Source organism: Anomalospiza imberbis, chromosome 17, assembly GCF_031753505.1.
Source record: "Anomalospiza imberbis isolate Cuckoo-Finch-1a 21T00152 chromosome 17, ASM3175350v1, whole genome shotgun sequence".
In the NCBI taxonomy this organism is placed as follows: domain Eukaryota; kingdom Metazoa; phylum Chordata; class Aves; order Passeriformes; family Viduidae; genus Anomalospiza; species Anomalospiza imberbis.
The window spans coordinates 5,641,103-5,662,914 of NC_089697.1; the positions used below are offsets into that span (position 1 = coordinate 5,641,103).

General features: G+C 51.7%; 3 protein-coding genes across 4 annotated transcripts in view; 1 reads left to right on the forward strand and 2 right to left on the reverse strand.

Moving 5' to 3' along the window:
• Window positions 1-2,990, reverse strand: part of STK4 (serine/threonine kinase 4) — a 45,809-nt gene extending 42,819 nt beyond the window's left edge. The window contains exons 1-2 of one of the 2 annotated variants that reach the window (XM_068207561.1): window positions 2,856-2,990; window positions 219-299 (exon numbers count right to left, since the gene is read on the reverse strand). In XM_068207561.1, coding sequence (XP_068063662.1) covers window positions 219-299; window positions 2,856-2,887 — 113 coding nt within the window. In that variant the 5' untranslated portion in view covers window positions 2,888-2,990. The remainder of the gene's footprint in view (window positions 1-218; window positions 300-2,855) is intronic. The other variant, XM_068207562.1, reaches the window with a different exon arrangement.
• On the forward strand, window positions 2,991-7,376 carry TOMM34 (translocase of outer mitochondrial membrane 34). The gene is made up of 7 exons (XM_068207563.1): window positions 2,991-3,151; window positions 3,230-3,329; window positions 3,478-3,630; window positions 4,250-4,410; window positions 4,654-4,798; window positions 5,435-5,561; window positions 6,340-7,376. Exons 1-7 carry the CDS (start codon window positions 3,037-3,039, stop codon window positions 6,436-6,438), a joined length of 900 nt encoding a protein of 299 aa, XP_068063664.1. The 5' UTR covers window positions 2,991-3,036; the 3' UTR covers window positions 6,439-7,376.
• Window positions 7,377-10,959: 3,583 nt separating this feature from the next.
• On the reverse strand, window positions 10,960-21,575 carry PABPC1L (poly(A) binding protein cytoplasmic 1 like). The gene is made up of 15 exons (XM_068207564.1): window positions 21,470-21,575; window positions 20,534-20,745; window positions 19,673-19,866; window positions 19,119-19,234; window positions 18,214-18,353; window positions 17,356-17,450; window positions 16,970-17,107; window positions 16,373-16,468; window positions 15,282-15,548; window positions 14,716-14,806; window positions 14,301-14,429; window positions 13,203-13,342; window positions 12,784-12,877; window positions 11,878-12,008; window positions 10,960-11,061 (listed from the first exon to the last, which is right to left on the reverse strand). Exons 2-15 carry the CDS (start codon window positions 20,724-20,726, stop codon window positions 10,978-10,980), a joined length of 1,908 nt encoding a protein of 635 aa, XP_068063665.1. The 5' UTR covers window positions 20,727-20,745; window positions 21,470-21,575; the 3' UTR covers window positions 10,960-10,977.
• Window positions 21,576-21,812: the final 237 nt, after the last annotated feature.

Consider the following 21,812-nt stretch of genomic DNA (forward strand, 5'->3'; position numbering starts at 1 on the left):
TGACCCATAACCTGCTATCTGGATTAAGCTATTTCACTCTTGGGAAACAAATTCTTTATTCTGTTACTAACCAAACAATGCCACTATGTCAGTAACTACCTTTCAGAAACAGGACCATGATAAAAGTGAAACATCAGAGTCTACTGAACACACCTCCATTATACAGATGTGTTTTCCTAGAAAAATGTACATTGAGACCACTGGAACACAACACATACCCTTCTCCAAGCTTCTCCAGGACATCAAATACTTCTTCAGGTTGTTTGGTTAAACTGTCTTCGTCTAACTTCTTCAGCTGCCTGTATGGGTGAGAAGAGAGAAATGTTTACTTTTAATTTTATGGCAGTTTGGGCTCTGCTGAAACAGAAGAATAAATAGCACCACTTAAACATACAAAAGGTTTGGCATGAAGTAAATTGATTATGAAGTAAGTTTATTTCACTTGATGAGGAGACTGAATATTATTAGCATCCAATAGCAAAAAAGGGCTGGGAGTTACAAAGAATAGAATGTGAGCAGGCACACAAATCTACAGCTCCTCTTGGCAGAAATCAGTTTCAGGATCTATAAGCTGGTGGTCACATCTCAGCATGGCACAGTCTTGAAGCCATTGAACGTATGTGTTGAATTTCAATATCTGGAATGGAAGGATACCTATCAAAAAAAGGGAACATCATCTTCCTTGATGATTAGAGTAGATGTGGAATACATTTGTTGGGAGGCAGGAGGCAGTACTACTCTCACCTGTACATTTTTATCACCAAAACGTCAGATCTTAACTTCATGGGCCTGGACATTTACTAGGAAGATTCCATCAGGGAAAAGGAAACTGTATATGACTGTCAGGATCTTAATGGCATCCCTCTTAAAGTACTGCTAATAAGAGTCAGCTAAAATAATTTCTAGGAATAAAAGCCTGCCATGTGCTGTGATTCTTCACACGGTCCCCCCTTTCCCCTAGTACAGCTTTTAGGGAGATCCCATACACAAAGCAACAAGAAGCTCAATCATATTTTTTTGAGTCTACACTGGAGAGCTGATCATCAAACCTCCTGAAACAGCTAAGGAATACATAACAAAAAGGCCTGAAAACGGTATTTTATTGTCAGTGATAAGAGTATCCAACAGCCCACAAAACAAGTGCTCTTTCATTTTCTCACGAACTAAAATAAAATCTGAAACAACAATAAACAAAACCAAAAAATAGCCAACAACCCCCCCTCCAAACTCCCTAAACCAGCTCATTCAAGTTTTTTAAACACAGAAACTTAGAAGAGTCTCAGAGTTTTTAGCACTGACTGGTGTTTAAAGTAAAACACACGTGGTTGCCTGCAACTGCGAATTACTCCTGAAAGCTCTTACAGCTGCTGCTAAAGATCAGGACTCCAGTTACAGGAATACGAATTTTTATACTAAATATATAACTGTTTAACCCAATTTCTTCAAAAATAGAACGAAAAACCATTCATTGATCCCTGGCTATTATGTTTATGCACAAAAGCCACACGGGAGGAGCAGCTCATGCATGGAGCACATACAATGGCTTCCTGAAGCAGAGGAAACATTATATAGAAGCAGACTCAGGAAGTGGTGAAATACTGAAAGTAGCTGCTAGCTTCCCTGCTCAGATAAGCATTAAGCAGAATTTACTTGTCCCTGTGAAAAGGGAGAGGGAAGGTGTGGGAAAAGGGGAAAAGCAAGTAATACATGCACCAGAAAACACATAAGCCACCATTTCCAAGGAGCCCAAAATGCGGCGACGCAAAAGGCAGACCCTTCTTGTTTAAGTTGAGGCTAAAATTCTACTAGCATAAAAGGAAAAAAAAAAAAAAAAGACTATTCATCTAACAAACACAATAACCAGACAACTACTGCGCTTGCAGCAAACAGCCTAATTTCTACTACAGACCAGAGCCCAATTGCTTTGCGTTGTCTTGCTCCATCGAGTGCACTCACTGCTGTCTGACACACTGCCGTTCTCCTGGGTGTTTATACCACACAGGTGTAACAGCAACACAAACCCAATCTCACCTCTGGTATTATTCCGATCTTATCTTAATCACCTGCCCTGGAAACACCGGCATAAGCAATTATAGACTAAAACGAAGCCTGTTTTGTTTTTTAACAGAACATATATCACTGTTTAACCAAACGGGCCAATGCCACTGGGGACCAGCGCTAGCAGCTTCCTTTGTTCGCTGCCGGAGCGTTCCCCGGGCCGCAGCTGCGAGCCACTGATAGGATTCTGACACTGACACTTCATTCCAGCTGCCGCCGATCTCCAGCTCTGCCCCGCAGCCCCGGCCCGGCCTGGCAGCCCGAGATAGGGCCCTCACGGCTTCGTTTCGCCCCGAACCCCCCGAGGGTCCGGGCTCGGTGTGCCCGGTGTGTCCGGGCACGGCGGGAAGGCGGCAGTGCCAGGGCTGGGCACCGCGCCCGCACACGGCACCGGGGGCACAGACCCGCACAAAATTCACCCAAGGAGAGACGCGACGGGAGAACAAGTGACCGAGGCTTGGTCACCCACCGGCACGGGCCAGCACGCCTCGTACAGCCGCGGTAGCCGGCGGCAGCTCCCGCGGCAGCGCAGGCAGCGCCTTCTCCCCAGTGCTCCAGTTTAAGCCGTTTCCCCGCCCCTGAGAGCGGTGCTGGCCCAGCAGGGACCTGCAGGCGCTGCCCGGTGCCACGGACTGCTGCCCACGGCCCCGCGGCTCCGGGCAGCGCAGCGCCCCGGAGAACCGAGGGGGCCGGAGCTCGGCGCGCCCGCAGCCCCGCTCCCGGCCCCGCGCCGACAACAAGGGGGTGACACGGGCCGGAGCATCCCCGGTCCCGGCAGGGCCACAGCCCGCGCTTACCGGCGCGGGTTCCGCAGCTGTACCGTCTCCATGGCGGTCTGTCGGTGAGCCGGCTCTGCCCCTCACTGCTCCATGGCACCGCTCCGCCACCGCTTCCGCCCGCCGCCGGATGCCAGCGGGGAGCGCCCGCCCCGGCTCCGGCGGGAGGGCGCGGCTTCCCGGGCGCGGCGGCAGCGGCGCGATGGCCGCGTCCCCCGGTGCGCTGCGCCGGGCCGGCAACGAGGAGTTCCGCCGCGGGCAGTACGGCCCGGCCGCCGAGCTCTACTCCCGGGCGCTGGCGCAGCTGAAAGCCGCAGGTAGGGCACGACCCGGGGCGGGCGAGCGGGCGGGGGCACCTCTCTGAATGCCGCCTGAATCGCGTGTGCCCCGCGCAGGGGATGCCAGCGCCGAGGAGCTCAGCGTGCTGCTGGCCAACCGCGCCGCCTGCCACCTCAAGGACGGTGCCTGCAGCCTCTGCGTGGCCGACTGCACCAGGTGAGCGGCGGCGGGGCCGGGGACACCCGGCGGGGCCGGAGGGAGCGCTCGGCCGCTTCCCCGGCTCGGCTGGGGCGGGCGGGGGAGCGGCGGCAGCCCCGGACGCGCTGGCTCACAGCGCCCCGGCGCGCTCTCCCCTCCGCCGCAGCGCCCTCGAGCTGGTCCCGTTCGGGATCAAGCCCCTCCTGCGGCGGGCAGCGGCGTACGAGGCTCTGGAGAGGTACTCGCTGGCCTATGTGGACTACAAGACGGCGCTGCAGGTGGACTGCTCCGTCCAGGCGGCACACGATGGAGTCAACAGGTAAGGAACGCTGCCCGGTGACCGCGGCAGGGAGCACCGAAAGGCTCGGGAGTACGGCATCTCGGTGCTGCTGCTGCTCGAACCGTGCTCATTCCTGCTGCCCTGGTAGGACCAAGCTGGGTCCCAGGCCTGGCTATGCTCCCTCTGCCTGCTAGTGCCTATAGCTCCTTCCAGGGTGCTGGTCGAGGTCTGGGCATGATTGCTGTGGGACTGTTTTTGCTTTGCTCAGTGCCTGGTTTAAAAGAAATAATGAACTAAAGTTCAGTAGCCTATCCTTTAAGCTTCTCTATATTCACTGTGTTTACAGGCTGCTATAGTCGTGTTCTCTTTCTGGTGCCCTCTGCTTGCCAGACCAAGGAGTGAAATGAATGTCTCTTGCTCACCTGAGCAGTCACAGCCCCAGCCCGTGTCCCGTTGTATTTTTAGCCCTGCTAGTGTGAAGATAATATTTTTGCAAATGTCCTGTCTGTAGAATAAAACTAGCTGAGATACATGTAAAGAAATTAGCAGACAGAGAGATGCTGTTCTTAATACACAGGCTCGGTTAAAAGCGATGTGGCTGGCTACTGCGTGGCCCAGCCAGCCAACAGCCAGGGTGACTGAGAGCTGTCTCTTCCAGGATGACTAAAGCCCTACTGGAGAAGGATGGTGTGAACTGGCGTCAGAAGCTCCCACCAATCCCCACAGTGCCTGTTTCTGCCCAGACGAGGTGGAGCACTCCTTCTGCCCAGGCCCCTGGGGCAAGCACTCCTCCTGCAACTGCACCACAGGGAGAACGAGGTGGGAATGAGCCCTTGGGCTGGGCAGAGAGCCCTGTAGCTCCCAAGGTGATGAACAAGACAGCTGCCACACCTGCTTGGTGTGTCTGCACCCAGGCCTGGTTCTGCCACAGCCTTTTTGGTTGATTCTGGCTTCTTTAATGTCTCTGTGTCTAGCCTCTGGTATGGGTATATTTGTTTTCTGTGAGGCTGTGATATTCTTGTGGGTTTTATAGAGTTCTGTATCCTTTCACACCATTTCCAGATGAGACTGCTGCTGGCATGGAGAGAGCTAGAATGCTTAAGGAAGAAGGAAATGAGCTTGTAAAGAAAGGAAACCATAAAAAAGCAGTTGAGAAGTACAGTGAGAGTTTAAAGCTCAACAAGGAATGTGCAACTTACACTAACAGGTACTGTTCAGCTCTTTGCCCAACTATTTCTGGGCCCTGTATAAAAGCCACCATTGTATTTCCTGGCAGAACTGTTTAATGTTTGCTCCCAAATTAATGAATAAAACAAAACCACCCCCTCAGGTTCACCCCAAGTGCAGCCTCCCTTGTAGTATAACATTCTTTGATTAGGTAGTAGAGAACCCCTTGGAGACACTCCCCTCTGGGCTGCCAGGGGATTTCTCCCTTGACTGCTTTGTCTAACAGGACTCCTGTATGTTGATTGGTCTCTGCTCTCCTACAAACTGCAGACTGCTGTTCTTAAACGCTCAAAGTTCTTCTAAAGCAGTTGCAGCAAGCAGAGCAGGTGCTGCACTGGCAGAGGCAGGAACCTGCATCCTCAAAGTGCAAGTCTAGGTTATTTGGTTTTAGTGCAGGTTGCTCTAAACATCTTCCTTTTTGTTTCTTTGAAAAACCATTTGCTGCTTTTTTTTCCTCTCTGTAAATGAAACACACTTGAGCTCAAGAATAAGATGGCATAAGACACAAGGATGGTTTTGGAGCCCAGCTTTGTGCTGCACTGGCAGCTACTCTGTGTGTTGTGGCAGTGGATGCTGCTTTCAGCCAAAGGTCTCTGAGCGGGTGTGTGTGTTGCAGAGCTCTCTGTTTCCTGACCCTGAAGCAATACAAGGAAGCAGCACAGGACTGCACTGAAGCTCTGAAGTTGGATCCTAAGAATGTCAAGGCACTCTACAGGCGTGCTCAAGCACTTAAAGAACTGAAGGTAAGTCAGGAGTTTCTGAAGGGCTTTAGGCTAGGACTAGATGGCTCTTGCTGCATGATCAGAGACAGAGATACCCTTCAGGGCTTGTTTTGTGCTAGACAACCTCTGCTGTCAGACCTTTAAGGACTAAGAGTCAAACATCACACTTTGCTGTTTGAATCTCATGAGTTTGTCAGCATTAGGTCCTGTTTCTAGAGATGCTGAAGGCAACTGCTTTCCACAGAATCACAGACTATGCTGAGCTGGAAAGGACCCACAGGGACCCTTGAGTCCAACTCCTCACCCTGCCCAGCACCAGCCCCAGCAATGACACCCTGAGCCTGAGAGTGTTGTGCAAACACTTCTTGGGCTCTGTCAGTCTTGGTGCTGTGACCACGGCCCTGGGGAGCCTGTTCCACTGCCCACCCACCCGTCTGGGTGAAGAAGCTTTTCCTAATACCCAAACCTCCCCTGACACAACTTCAGGCCATGCCCACAGATCCTGGCTCTGGTCACCACAGAGAGCAGCGTTGTGTTGAACTTTATCTTTTTGTCTCACAAGGAATGCTGGAGTCAGTACTGGAGTACATACTGGTGTTGGACTCAGAACACAATTGAGTGATGAAATTATCTTCTCAGCCATAGTTTGAGCATGTTTTAGAACAGCTACATCAATGCCAATGCTTGAGCAGTTACAGAGAGGGAGTCACAGGCTTAACTGTGCTTTGTTGCTGGGGAGTAGTTCTGCCTTAGACTGCCTTTTTAATGCACTACCCCTTAAAAAATATTCTCTTTCTAGGATTACAAATCAAGTATTGCCGACATCAAGAGCTTGTTGAAAACTGAACCAAAGAACACAGCTGCACTGAGACTACTGCAAGAACTGAACAGAGCCTAGGGTAACCAAGCAACAAGGAAAGCTTTCTTTTCCGCTGCAGAGAAAAGCTTTCAAGCTTTCTCCCTTCTGCTGTTGATACAGGGACCAGTTGATGCAGGATTGGTGTTGAAATCTATCTTCCAGTGCTGCTGAGATCTGAGAGGTTCTGTACCAGCACAATGATTGTTAAGACATAATCTGTATCAAACTCTATTCAGCTGGCTCTATGATATGCATAGTTTTAATGCCCCTCCCCAAGAGGCATTTAGGTTAATTTTCCTGATTGAAGTCAACTTGCCTCTAACTATTGGCCTCAGGGACTCTTTACATGTTGGCTAAGATGCACAGAAGTGGCTGTTCCTGTCTGAAGAGCTACAAACAGAGGGGTTTTAGTCCTTATTCAGGTGACAGTTTTGCTGCATTTGTGCTGCTATTACTGAAAGAAAGTCACTGCAAGAGCTGTTGTAGTTGCCAGAGCTCCACATACCCTTCATTTGACAGGGGCTCAGTTACTTGCACAGGGCCAAGCTTGTTCCCTCCCCCCTCCATACCTGCTGGCCCTCAGCTGGGTTCTGCTGCTTAGTGTGGCTGGGCAGATGTTTACAGTAGCAGCTTTAATTATTCTGCACATTTAAGAAAACACAGCAGCAAGTTGAGCCTGCCTTGTTACACTGTTCTGGGTGCTTGGGAATTTTGCAATGGTTTTTTTGTCTTGTTTTTTTTTTTTTTTTTAAACCACTTTAGCTCTGTGCCTTTTGGAGCAGTTGCTGTGGGGTGTTACAGGGACGAAAATATGCAGTAACACCCCAGCTGAGGTCTGGCTTACTACTTCAATGCATGTTTAAATTTCTTCTGATCTGATACTGATGGCACTGGTTTTAAATGGTAGATAAAAAGATAGTTGGAGTTACTTTGTGAACTGTTAAAACCCATTCTCATTAAAGCCATGTTTATTTTCACTCTAGGACTGTGTTTTTTGTGATGGACAGAATAGGGGAAGGGAAAAACTTGTTTAACCATTTCATACTGTCCCCTCTCTGTCAGAGGATTTCAGGCACTGTACAGGGGCCTTGCTCTTTCAGACAGTGACCTCAGCTCATAGTTGCCATTAGAGTTCAGAGAACCAGAAAGCCTACAGCTCCAGGGACACTGGGGCTGGGAAAGGCATGCCAAGGAGGGCACAGCACTGCATCATGGTTTCCAGCCATTGCTCAGCCTTGCACTCTGCCTCAGCTAGTGAGATGCTGGGCAATGCTAGACTGATCCAACTCATAATACAGAATAATAAGATCAGATAATAAGAAAAAGCTAGCCCTTGGTCAGGGTTCAAAAATACTTGTTTTCCACCTTGCCTCTCACAGCAGTGTTTCAGGCAGGTACCCTGCTGAATTGAATTTTGAGAGCAATTGAATAAAGAACAAACCCTCTAATACCATTGAAGACAAAGACCTCTTACCTTAGCCTGACATTAAACAGCTTTTTGTAGGTCCCAGGGTTGTACTCCATCAGCTGTAATGTGCCTGGGCTTGGAGCAAGTCCTCCCTGAGGGGCACAAATTGCTCCATTCACTCCATTCCTGCTTCTAAGCATGGCAGCTCCAATTGATCCCACAGCCAGCCCTTGCCCAAGCTCTCAGCAGGTGTGATGGATTTCAGGGTGGGGAAGCACACAGCAGTACACAGGCAGAGAAGGAGTAGGAGTCCAGAAGTAGGACTGACTTCGCTTGAGTAAGAGCTATCCTTCTGGCAGCCCTGCTGTTAGCTGAGTGGCAGATACCTGCACTGTTCAACAGCAGCTCATTACAGCACCCCTAAGCAGCAGCAGTCACCATCTCCTTCCCCTCAAAACAGCAGTTTTGGTTGTGCCTGACACCAAAGATTTCCCCAGCAACAGCACCAGGTGGACCAAGGTCACACACAGCAGTAAGACACTACTGCAAGCTCAGGGTCACTTCTACTCCTGTCTCTCCTTCTGCTCCTGCTGAGGTGCTGCTGTCTGTGCTGGACACGTCCCAGGTGGGCAAAGATAGTGCTGGCCACAGGGCAACAGAGAGGGTTTGTCACAGGGACACACCTTCAGCTGCCCCATTCAGTAGCAGCAGCTGTTCCAGACTCATTTGCATTGCTGCCCCAACTCCCCAAAGCCTCAGACCTCACCAAGGACTGCAGCCAGGGAGCTACTCGGAATAATTTCTAGTATCATCAGGGATCCAAGTGCCAGCTTGACCTTTTCTGATTATCATTTGAAAAGCTCTTGTCCTTGTTCACATCCTTTCAGAGGCTATTCTGATATCTCTGTGTTCCTGGGCCCCACTTGGCATTGCCTCTGGTTTTCAAGAGGGCTCACCCGGCACAGCCATCTGGCAGTGTAGGTGGTGTCACAGGCACACCTGAACTGCCCTGTTACACCTGAAAAATGGCTGCAGCCAAGCTAAACAACAGCAGCATGAAGTTTACCTGCACAGCTCCATTCCAGCTCTCTTTATGTGCATTATACTCATGCAAGTACATGTTTTTCCTCTAGACACCAAGCAGAGAAGCTTCCAGCCTGTGACACTCCGAGACAAATAACAAATTAGGGTCCTGTATCTTGAGTGAATTAAAGTCCTTTATAAGCATCTCACTGAGGAGATGATATCTAAACAGTGAACAGTTCAGGCTGAGGCATCCACTAAGAGAAAAATAAATATTTAAGGAAGTCAGAGGAAGAACTAGTGAAATGAAGGTGAGAAAAAAGGAATGATGAAAAGCCCCAGTGAAGAATCCCAGTGGAGTAGAGCAAACACCATGCAGAAGCAAATGTGTAAGTGGTTCTATTAAAATGCTGGAAGGAAAACAAGAGGTAGGAGGGGTGACTCAGCAGGGAGCTGAAGTGAGAGTATGATACAGCACAGAAGGAAGATTGAGACAGGAAAACCAGCACGAGCTGCACAGAAAGAAGGTGGGTGGTACTGGTGGAGGTGTGCTCCTGCCAGCTCGAGGAAGCAGTCAAGTGAGGTCAGTGCATCACCAGCCTCAAGCACTGAGGAGTCTCCGGGGACTGAAATTCCTTTCCTAACTAGGAAGAGCAGAGGATTAAGGCCAGGGTGATGACAGCAACACAGGGAGCACAACACAGCAGTAACAGGTCCCAGCTCCCCCTGCAAGCAGGAAGTGTCCTCGTAGGACACGATGCAGTCATGAAGGCTTTCAGACTCTTCAATGACTCCTGGGAACCTCTGGTCAGAGACACACATTGGAAACACAGCCTTTTATTTACAGCTACTCCGCTATCTCTCAAAAAGTTGATCTTGTGTACCACAGAAACATAGACAGACCTTGTGGTGAGCAGCAGGTGACACTCGAGGCCATAACTACAGGTCTAGAAGATTCATTACTGGAGGAGAACAGCAGCAATCGCTCCTGTTTTGCTTAAATCCATCCTCCTAGGGAATCAGAAAGGATTAGAGGAGCCTGTTGGTTGGCAATTTTTAATGTAGTGCTGTGTGTCCCTTCTGTCAGCTGTCCAGACTGACACCCCACCATCACAAACTTCAATCACTGATTACTGCAGCCTGAGTCCATCCTTCCACCTGTGAGAAGCAAAGTATTGGCTGTCTTCCTGCCAAGGGAACTAACCCATTTGTGGAGGTGGAAGTATCAGTTCTTTATTAGTGTCAGCTACATGAACAAATAAAACTACAGAACCCAATAAATCCAATAAAATGATGATTCATCAGCACTCATCATTTTCCGGGTAACTGACCCAGGCTGGGTTCCACACTACATCTCACAAGGTGCTTTCAGTGGTGAGAAGAGATTTAATGTGAAGATTTTTACAGGTGCAGGAGGAAGCAATTCTACAGGGGTTACAATACACACAAACAATAGGATGGGGCATTTGAAGACAAGCCAGGGTCACTGCATGGGCATGATTCCAATAGCACGGTGGGGTTCCTGGTCCTGTTCTGCAACAGCAACATTCTCAGGGCTTGCTCTCAGTCCCATAGTCTGCAAGAAACAGAGAACCTACAAATGTAATTGTCAACTGCTAAAGGAAGAGTTTAATCCAGAAAACATGAAATTCACCTGAATTTGGATTAACACAGTTACTTTGATATCGTAAGTTAAGAAGACATCTGAAATACCTTCAAAGGGGTACATACAGTCTGAATTGCTTTGTTAGTGCATCTATCCCAGCCTCAGCAGCAGGGCCAGCTCCCTGATCAAGCACACAAAGGATATTTTATAGGGTATGTACTGTCAAGGTTCTGCAAAAAAACCACTGGTAATTCCCGGGAAAGATTTTTGGTCTCCACTAGACGTACAGAAAAGCAAGGACCTTTCCCATGCTCCTTTTTGGTAGCAGAGTCATTGCCCTCATCAACATACAAAGAACCAACACAGGACTCTGGTACAACTAAGAATGGAGGATGCAATTCAAGAAATGGAATATTACAGTCAAAGACACTGATACTGCTCATTAAACCTGGCTTGGCATGGATGAGAAACCCAATCCCCAATTTCAGAGTAAGAAACCAGAGACTTTGAGCACACCAGGGCTCCCAGCACCCACCTGGAGTCACGGCAGGAACGCCCCAGCACTGCCCTTGTGGGGCGTCTCGGTGCTCTGGTGTGCCTGGAGAACAGTGACTGCTTCCTCGATCTGACAACAGAGCACAAGAGGGAGAAGTTGAGTTGCTCCAGTGTAAAACTGCACTGCACCAGGTACTCAGTATTTTGGGTCCCCAATGTGGCCTCCACACAGACCCGCTTTCAAAAGGTAAAGGACTTGACTACAAAATCCAAGCCTGCTGCTTCTGCAGGAGACTGATCAGCCCAAAGACCTTTTCTGTCTCTTACCAAGGGAAATTCTGGGGCATCTCTCCCTTATTATCAAAGTCAGAACTTGCTAGACAGAAGTCAGATTTCACAGGTAAAGCTACCTGACACCACCCAGCAGAGCCCAGGCTCCTCAAAAAAAACAGGAGTGGAAGGGTGAAAGCAGCTCCTGTCTCCAAGGAACAGCAAAAAGATGCAGTCAATTCACTCCAACTACTTCGATGGGAACCAAAGCTAAATATTCACCAGAATTAAGAAGGAAACTGAAGACATACTGCAGAGAGGCAGCAGTTTGTCTGGTTTCTATTCTGAGGAAAGAGCATCTTCCTGGCTACTTCCATGCAGACATACCACCCTGCTTTTCCCCTCTCACTTCCCAGCCACCTCCAAACCACCCTGAAGCTTGGCCTGTGCTTTCAGGGAGCTGCTTCCAGCTTCTCCTTATGCTGAAGGCAGGCAGACATTCAGGCACTGGGTGTGGTGACATCAACCTGGGGCTCCTTTTTCACGTGAAATAAAACCAGCAGCTACTTGCTCTTCCTACAGTGATCAATGTCCTGGGCTGTGCTCACCTTTCCTTGCAGCAGCAGGTGATCAGCCCTTTGGAAAGGGATTTGTTTGGGCACAGAGTCTGTCCTACCTTGGAGCGCAGGGAGTCTGGGGACTCCAGGAGCAGCAGCAGCTCGGAGTTGTCTATCTCCAGCAGCATCCCGGTGATCTTGCCGGCCAGCGAGGGATGCATCACGTGGATCAGAGGGTAGAGGCGTTCGCCTGCTCCAAACACCAGTGAGGACATGAGCACTATGCCAGCCCCCCAGCATTTTCAAACCCACTGCAAGGCCCCCTGCCTGCTCAACCAAAATGGGATACAAGGGTGGTGATGGTGGTGGAAAAACCACTGCTCACAAGCAAAGCTACTCCAGCATGTCTCAGCAACAGGAAACTGCTGGGTGAAGTCAGCAGCAGGCACCTACAGTGGGCACAGGGCAGTGGAGCTGTGCACATCTGCCCAGCTGTGCACAGGTGAAAGTGCCAGTTTCTGCAGGAGCAGTTTCCTCCTGGGAAGAAAGAGCTGGTCCATGACCTGCTGTGCTTTGGCCAGGCCAAGCAATGCTGTCCCACCCCAGGCACTGCCTGTTCCACCACGGAACACCTGAAACCCAAGGGCTGCGTGGCACAGCTGACCTGAACCCCTATGGCCACCAAGCTGTTCATCAGTGCCCAGGAGTACAGCATGGTTCAGAGCCCAGGGGAAATGCAAATGCCCTGGCATGGCCTGGCAGCACAGGCAGGCTGGATGGAGCTCTGCCTCTCTGCAAAGCTTCACCAGACACTCTCTCACTGTCAGGCAGCTCACGCAGACAGGGAGTGGCTTTACTGCTCCCATCCAGTTCCAACACAGACTGAATTTATTTTTTTTTAAGCAGCATAATAACAGAGCAATCCCACAAAGCCTTGCAGCTTCTTTGCCCTGGTGCATGCAAGTTTATATGCCCCCAGGGCCCTGAAGCCAGACCTGCTCCAGCAGAGCAGCCGTGGCACCCACCAATCATTTGCTTCTGCTCCTGAGGGGGGGCTGCTGCAAGCAAGGATGCTGTCAGTGGCTCCTGCCCCTGGACATGCACAGCAGGTTCTCCCACCTGGAGGAAAAGCAGGGAAGAATAGCAATCAAAGGCTGGAAGGGATGCGAGTTACCTGACTTGCAGGAATGGTACTCAATACCAACCACAACAGGGTATTTCAGCCTCCCAAGATGCATTATCTTTTTGTATTCAAACACCATCTTCCAGAAAAGCTGGAGTCAAGCATTAGAGCTGTGTGGCTACTGGATCCACAGCCCCACAGCCCCTAGGAAAGGTCCCCACAGCACCACTCCCAGAGCATGGGGATCCCTGGGGTCAGCAGTCACATTATCCCCAGAGCAGGACCAGGAATGTCACATTTTGGTGGCTGCAGAGCACTTACCTGTGGGGCCACCACGGGTGGCATGTGCCCCATGGGCTGCATGTTCCTGGCAGATGAGGAGTACTTGTACTGCTGGGCACCCCGTGGCAGGGCAGATGAGGCGGGCACCCGGGTGCTGACTGTCTGTGTCCCGATGTTGGCTGCAATGGGGACAAGAACATTTGTGAGGAGGAGTCCTTAAATGCACGCTTGTGTCAAGGAGGCTGAAGCCACAAGGACAGTGTGCTTGGTTGGAGGGCCTGAAAAGTCCTACATGGGCTCAAAGCAGCCCCCAGGTCAAAGGCAGCTTCCCCATGACAGGCAGGGCACTGCTGCCCTTGGGGTGGGGTGGTCTGATGTTGTGCAGAGGGCAGGAGAGCTGGCAAAGGCACCCACACATCATCATCTCTCCTCCAGAAACCCATCTGCATCAGCAGCCAGAGAAGGGGAACAGCACCCTTGTCTCCCAGCTCATCCTGAAGGGAGGTGAAGGCAGAGAAATGAGAGGACAGCGACAGAAGGAGAAGGGACAAGCCACAGACAGCCCTCCTGGTCCCACTGCTCACTTCAGCAGTGACAAAGATAACTTTGGGCAAAATCCCATGAAGAAGGGAAGGCTGTAGGCAGTCACTGCCCCAGATGGTCATGTGTGGAGGGGACACCCCAAGAGCCAGGGCCAGCCTCAGCACAGCCAGGCACTGGGGATGCCAGCAAGGTCTGGTTCTCAGCTCCAAACCCCTCTAACATGAGGCTTGGCATTGGCAGCAGTTCAGGGCCTGTAAGATCCCCTTCCTGTGCCCTCTGCCTTTGTCCAAGCACTATGCCCAGGTGCTGTGGCTGCATCACCATCTGCTTTAAGGACCATATTCAAGGCATAGCCACCAAGACCAATCTGTACATCAGAAATTTGTCCCATTACCTGAAAGATCCCAACCTTCCACAAAAGTTACAGACTTAGTTCCTACAGACATTGCTCCAACTCCATCACACCATCAGACTCCTCCACGAGCAATCCCACAAACCAATCCATCCTGATTGGAGACCTGAGCTCACAGCAAGCACCCTTGCCACCATGGTGGTGTCCCAGCTTGTTCTCATGGGGGTCCTTCTTGCACTCACCCACTCTGTGGGCCTGGGGGGCCACACGGGGCACCTGGGTGGAGGCCTGTCTCGTGGTGCTGATGTTGGACAGCAGGCGCCGGGGCGGCACGGCAGCCCTCAGGATGGGGGTGGCTTCAGGATACACTGCTGCAGAGAGAGCACACAGAATGAAGCTGCTTGGTAGCAAAGGCATGGAAGGAGATGTGGGGAGAGTGGCTGTGGCTGGGGACAGTTCAGGAGCACCTCACCTCTGGTGTCACTGCCAACATCTCACCTCCCGGTGCCCATCACCATGACCCCGCACCAAACACCTGCATGCTTTTCCAAGATAAACCCCCATGGTTACACACTTCCTGCTGCTTTTAAATACCCTCAGTCCCTGACTGAGCCCAGCTGGTGCCAAGAGCCCCCAGGGAGAGACAGGCAGACTCACAGGGAGGCCGGGAGGGCTGCGCACTCCAGCGAGTGGCAGGGCGGACTGGGACAACAGGGCTCGGGCCGTAGAAGGCAGCTCTGGTTTGTGGCTGGGGAAGAAGAACACATCCAACGTGACTGGGGAGCTGAGCTGAGCCAGAACTAACCCAGAGCCTCTTGGTGGCTGCTGCACACAGACAGACAAGCCAAAACCATGCTCTGCAGGGTGCTAGAGCACTTTAAAGACCAACCTCCAGCCCTGCTGTCAGCATGTCCTCCAGCAGCTCTACTTCATGCCTCCTCAGGAGCTTCTGCACGTCTGTTACCCTTCTCCCTTGCTCTCCATGCTTCCCTCCCACCAAACTCCTCCTTGCTTCCTTCCTCTGAGGAGCAGCCCCAGCCCATTTCCTGGAGCACCTGCACTCCACCCTGCTGCTCACATGGAAGCCCAGGCAGATCCCACTGGTTCCACAGGGTGTGCCCAGATCTGCACAACCCAAACTCTGCCTTTCAGCCCAACTGCCACCCCGCTCCAGGGCGGACTTGAGTCCCTGTGCAAGGCTGCCCTTGGGGAGCAGGACTCACCTGAGGCATGGGGGGTAGAAAGTACCCTGGGGGGGTCTGGAAAGAGCCCAGGAGAGGGCCAGGCAGGGCCCTCATGGTGGCCAATCTCTGCATGTACTGGTTGGTGAGGATTGCTTTCCGCTCCTCTTTCCTTTGAGCGAGCGCGACGTAGAGAGGCTTGGTGCTGACAATGCGCCCGTTCATTTCTGTCACGGCCTTGGTAGCCTCTTCTGGGGAGGAAAAACATACAAACCCAAACCCTTTGCTGCGGCCACCCTCTGTCATCACCTAAAATAGGATTAGAACAAGACAGCTAAGTCCACAGATCACTGCAGCATCCACAAAACACACTGTGGAGGGTGGGGGTGTGGGATCCAACCACAGGAACCCCATTTCAGCCCCCACACCCAGGGTGGGATGGATGGGACTGCACCTCTCTTACAAACAGGTTTATCTGGGGAAGGGCAGGATTTACTCAGGCAGTAGGTTTGGAAAATGAAGATGGTAGAGTCTGGACCAGCCTGAGATCAGGAACTTGCGGTCATCTGTGGGGGGAACCTGTGCTGCAGTCTCACAGGGCTCATGGGCCAGAAATGCTCTGGTGCTGAATGCTGCAGGAGTCAGCAAGGGATGGGGAACAGTGGAATTCTGTGCCCTGACAAGGGCCAGGCAGCATCTGTCCCTGGCAGGTTATAGGTAGCTGACCTTAAAGCCAGACCATCCCTTACATGAGAATCCTGACACCAGTGCCAGTGAAAAGAGTGGCACATCCATGGTGTTCCAAAAGGCCAAACACCAGCCTGTCACCCCACTGTCCCGAGAGAGGCGGCTTGTGGGTCATTTTCATTTGTACCAGCGTCACAGAGCAGCTGGGCAATATTCAGAATGCTGCAGCTTTAAGGTCCCATACCCGGCACCTCACCAGGGTAACTCAACAAAGCTACAAAATATTTGCTCCTCAGGACAATGTGAGGTGAAGCAGCATGTCCCTTACACCTGGCCTGAGATACAAGCCATCAGCAGGGAAGTGTAATTCAACAGGATGATAATCCCTATCCATCCCCAAGGCCTGAGTGCACCAGTTTACTGACTGCAGGAGCTTCATCCCTCACCTTGGCACTGGTGATGGTGCCATAGGGGGAGAACTCCTTCCTCAGCCTCTCGTCGTCTATCCCATCATCCAAGTTCTTCACATACAGGTTGACCCCCTGCACACAGGTGAAAAAAAAGCAGCTTGGCATCCCAGAGTTTACAGCAGTTTGTCACACTGGATGCACATTTCACCAGCAGCTCAGCTGGAGGGTGGGACATCCCACAGAGACATCCCCTGCAGGAGCAGTGACATGGAGAGGGGCCAGGATTGTGCATAAACTCCACTAAAAATACAAACACCCCAAGAGGGCACCCACACCATCACTGGGAACCTGCTGAACCTCATGAAGCTGTCTCATTTCCAGATTAATATTTCTGGAAATTAACAGACTCATTTGTTCACCTCTGAACATCATCCTAGGTTTGAATCTCCCTCCTCTTTCCTGATATTGCTTCCCAGGACACTCCCAGGCAGTGACTGGGTTCCTAATTGCAGGAGGTACCAACCATGCCGATCTGCTCTGGAGAGCTCCGTGCTGTCCCGAAGCTGAGAGTGTCCCTGTTGCAGACCTGCAGGATGGAGCACCTGCAGGATGGAGCACCCTGCTCTCCCTTACCTGGTACCTGTTCACCCGCTCTTGCTTCATCTGCTCAAATTTCCTCTTGAGCTCGCTCTGGCGCTCCAGCCGCTTCTGGGCACGGCCCACGTACAGCACTCTCCCGTTGATCTCCTTCCCGTTCATGTCAGCCACCGCCTGCCAGGGGAGGGAAGGGCTCTCAGCTCAGCAGGAGCCCATGGCCACAGCTCTGCTCTTCACCCACCGCCCCAGCGCAGTCCCACCTCAACCAGAGACCCGCTCCCCCTTGCCAGGTCCGGCCCATCCAGGTACCCAGTGCCAGCTCCCAGATAGGCACAAAGCTGGTGAGGTTCCCCCTGAGGAGAGGTGGGAACATCACCAGATGACAGTCTCAGGAGAGAGATGGGCAGTGAGGAGCCTCTTGCCTGCTGGGCTTCTTCGTGCTTCTCAAAGTTGACGAATCCAAAGCCCTTGGAGCGGCCATTGCTGTCCATCATGACCTTGACACTCAACGTCTTTCCTGCAGCAGGGAAGGAAAGCACAGTCTGAGGGGTGCCCTCAGGGGGTGCTGCCAGCGTGCAGCACTGTGCTGGGGAACCACCATGAGAGACCAGCCCAGCGAGGACACTGGACAACCATGGCAGCATGGAAGAGCCCAGCAGGAGGACAGACAATGGGATCCCCAAGAGGCAGGGACAGGACGCTGTGAGGTTTGGTGAGGGTGATCCCTCCAACCTGGGCTGCTGCTCTCATTGCCCTGGGCTTTTCAGCTTCTCCAGCCAGTGCAGCAAATTCCTTTGGCTAGAAAATCTCATCTCCTTTACATATGAACACATAGATTGGGTTCATATGAAGGATAACTACAAATTACCTGGGATGACACTGACCAAGTATAGCCCATGGATTGGCACAACACCAAAACCCATCACAAGAGGCATTCTCCAGTAGTGGACTAAACTGAAAAGCCTGTTTTCCTTACATTCAGACTCAACAAGTCTTATTCCCAAGGTTCCTGTAACCAGACAGAATGCTGGTAACAAGACAACTTAAAAAAAACATACATTTTTCAAGACAGCAGAAAGGACAAGTTATCTCTGTCACAGCAGGAAAGCACATGTAACATCCTGTCAAATGAAGTGACTGCAGTTCTTTTATGTGGGGGTTGTCTAAACAAGTCACATCTCACCAAGAAAAGGGGCTTGCTATTTCAGCCAAGCACTCCCCCCACTTCCTTTTAGGTTGCCCCAACTCCAGTTTATCAGACACAAGGATATTTCACTCACCAAATTTGGAGAATATTTCCCGCAGTCTGTCATCATCCATGTCATCCCCAAAGTTTTTGATGTAGACATTGGTGAATTCTATTGCCCTAGCCCCAACCTCTGCCTCACGCTCTTTGCGGGATTTGAAGTGTCCAACAAATCTGTGGGAAGAAAGGAATAGGCCTCAAATCCTGCATGTCTCCTCCAGAGGGAAGATGGACTCGGGCACACCTGTCTCAGTACAGGCCAAGAGAGATCCCATCACCTCAGGCCATGCTTTGCTCACCCACAAACTCACCATGACTTTCACATAACCCACAACTTCAGCATAACCCACTCTGCTGTACATATACCCAAACTCCCCACTGTTACTGCCAAAAGTAGGGATTTGTCACCCCAGGAGACATCAACAGACTTCAAAGGATGCCACCACCACAAAAGACCCCAAAGGATACCACCAAGTGGTATCTCTCTTCCTCCAAAGCATTGTCAAACACCCTGGGCAGTCCTTGCCTCTGTGGGATGCAGAGAGTGAGGTGACGCAATGCAGAGAGAGGAACAACAACGAAACCTCTTCCTGCCCAGATTATCTGATGGCAACAGCCAGGATCAAGGACCAGCTCCACTTTGTGGGCACTCATTACACTGCCTCAGCAATAAAACCAAGCCTGGGGCTGGACTCCTACCCCACCATCTGGGAGCAGCTCCAAACCACTATCACACTTCCCCCAGCACCCACCAGAAGTGACTCACTGTCCCAGAGAGCAGCAGAGCAGCCATGCCCAGCAGGGATGGAAAAGGGAAGAACACAAAGCAGCAGGAAGGGGATGCCTGAGCAGGGCATGCTTTTACTGCTGATAGTGGACCAAGGCAAGGGAGGAGCAGAGCCAGGTCAGAGTCCAGACTCCTCTCTCTCTGGCACTTACACCTTCCTGTCATTGAGCAACATCCCATTCATGGTCTCAATGGCCCGAGTTGCTGCCTCGTGTGTCTCAAAGTGGACGAAGCCATAGCCACGGGATCCATTTTCATCACAAACCACCTACAAACACAGCACGAGGGGCAAAGGAAGGAGACAGACACTGTTTTTCTCCATGTTTGTACATAAGTACATCACAGGAAAGCCCGGCCCCATTTTCCAGGGGCATTTTCCCTCCCTGACATCCTGCTCCCACTGCAGCTGAGCTCTTTTGGGATGTTGGCAGCAGATCAGGGAGGTGGGCAGTCCCAGAACCAGATCCATGGTCTGCACTGAGCTGGGACAGGATGACACATAACATCTCTGCAGGGACTGGGGGAAAAGCTCCCATTCTGAGGGGAAACACAGCAAGGCCTTTTGGCTTCAAAGCAGCTGGGAATTTAAAGGAGATGTTGAGGGAAGTGAAGTGCGAAAGGGAATTCCAGCTGGCTGGAGCATGCTTCCAAGAGTGAGGGCAGCTCTGCAGCAAGTCCTCTCCTGCAGGGCCCTGGGCACACCTACCTTGCATGACAGGATGTTTCCAAAGGCAGAGAATGTGTCATACAGGGCTTTGTTGTCAATGGAGTCATCCAGGTTCTTGATGAAGACGTTTCCAACCCCTGATTTCCTGAGCCCGGGGTCCCGTTGGGACCACATGATGCGGATGGGTCGGCCTTTGATCACCTCGAAGTTCATGGTGTCCAGGGCTCGCTCAGCTGGTAAAGAAGGGGGAGGAGAGAGGAGTAACAGAGACAGATCTCCCTCACATTCTGCAGCAGCTGAGATGGGCACAGGAATTGGGGACAGGGGCTTGTTACCTTAAATGGGATAGGCAGCTCTGCCTCCCCAGCCCTCCAGCCATACCACTCTTTGACTAATTACTTTCTTCTCTCTCCAAAGTATGTCTGACTCCCAAGGATCAACCGTTTCACAATGAGCTCCAGTCTGGCAGATGCCCAGCTAATTTACCCAGTAAGGATTTTGGTCTCTAGGGCAACTAAATCAACATCTTCCTATCACTACAGCTTCACTTCAGCGTGGAACGCCTTCCAATTACAGTACTGTGTCATGGCAATGCCTGCCGGGAGAGTGGCCTCACTTTACACTGCGAGCCAGTGGACAGCTGGGTACCCCAGAGGAAGAGCAGAAGGGGTTTTGGTGTCCTTCTCTGATGGAGAAGGAGGAGGGAGGCAACTTTTGCAAGTCATCTTCAACCCCTCACCAGAGCCCAGAAGAGATGGAAGCAGGATGGGTCACCATCAGAGAGCAGACTGGGATTGGTGAGAATCAAGCCCCAACAGCAATGCAGCTATTTGAGACAACTGCTCCCCCCAAAGTCCCTGCTGTGAGGCACTTCCTCGGAGCTGGTTACAAGGAACGTACCATCCACAGGCTGCTGGAAGTTTATGTAGGCATAGCCCAGTGACCGGCGCGTGGCCACGTCCCGACAGACTCGGATGGACATGATGGGCCCAGCAGGGGAGAACTTCTCGTAGAGCATGGCTTCGGTCACATCTGGGTGCAGGTCTCCCACATAGAGAGAGGCTAAGGGATAGCCAGGGCCACTGGCATTCATGGTCACCCACAGAGCTCAGCTGCAGAAGGAGAAAGACCCAAGGCTGCAGGGCACAGGTTTCAGATAGCCTGCACAATCACAGACCCACACTGGAGCTGGCCCCACTGCAGCAGCACAAGTCAAAGCAATGCCCTTCCCTTCCCTTCCCACCAGCAGCACTAGGATCAGGAACATCCCAAGGAAGCTGCAATCTCAAAACTTCCCAGGACATAACAATTTTGGTGCAAAAGTTGAGCTGGAATGATCTGCACCTCACAGCCCTTGCACACCCTGGAAGGATGCAGAGGGACACACTACACACACAGAGATTTGCTCTTAAAACACACAAACTGCAAGAGAAATGAAATGGAGTTTAATTTCTCAGAAGGTAAACAGCCCTTCCCCACCAGAGACTTCCATTTTAACTCCTTAATGGCTCCCTCCAGCCAGCGCAGACCCAAGGAGTGGGGGTTTGTACTGATGGCCAGGGAGCAGAACTGCAGCCCATGTGCTCCCTGCAAACAACTCCATCTCTAACAAGGCAGACACAGGGTTTTAGCCACTCCTTCCCAGTTTCTCAGCTTGTTGACTACTGTTCCCTGAGCAGGCAAATTGATGCTCAGTCTCTCTGTCTGGTTTCAATTGAGTATAAAGTTCTGTGTGAAGACAAGAGTCAGTGCCTGAAACTCCCGGGCTACTGCCTAGGAACACAGAAATGCAGGGCCCGCCCCAAAAACTTATAAATCCATCCTTGGGGCTCTTACCTTAAAGCTCAAAAGTCTTAAGACACTTGTTTAGACACCTATAGATACCCAAAATTAACACGCATATACAGGAGAGGTGCATCGAGCAATCGCCCGGCCAAAGGCAATGCCCACGGCGGGCAGCCCACGGCAGAGCCGCGCACCGGCTCCGTGACACAGCCGCGCTCCTCGCACCGCCCAGAGGCCCCCCCAGGGCCCCCCCAGACAAACACAGGGTAACAGAGCAGCCCCAGCGCCCCTTGCAGGCAGCGGGGCAGGGAGGGAAGGGAGCTCAGACGGGGAGGAGGCGGCCGGAGCGGCGATGCGGGGAGCGGCCGGGCAGAGGCGGCACAGCCCCGCCGGG

Bases quoted from the DNA above. Each gene is read 5' to 3' on its own strand.
- TOMM34 (XM_068207563.1), top strand. From the start codon at position 3,037: ATGGCCGCGTCCCCCGGTGCGCTGCGCCGGGCCGGCAACGAGGAGTTC. The intron at 3,631-4,249 runs GTAAGGAACGCT...TGTCTCTTCCAG, and splicing joins GCACACGATGGAGTCAACAG to GATGACTAAAGCCCTACTGG. The intron at 4,799-5,434 runs GTACTGTTCAGC...TGTGTGTTGCAG, and splicing joins TGTGCAACTTACACTAACAG to AGCTCTCTGTTTCCTGACCC.
- PABPC1L (XM_068207564.1), bottom strand. From the start codon at position 20,726: ATGAATGCCAGTGGCCCTGGCTATCCCTTAGCCTCTCTCTATGTGGGA. The intron at 19,235-19,672 runs GTAGGTGTGCCC...CTGTGTTTGTAG, and splicing joins GAAACATCCTGTCATGCAAG to GTGGTTTGTGATGAAAATGG. The intron at 11,062-11,877 runs GTAGGACAGACT...CTCTGTTGTCAG, and splicing joins CAGACTCCCTGCGCTCCAAG to ATCGAGGAAGCAGTCACTGT.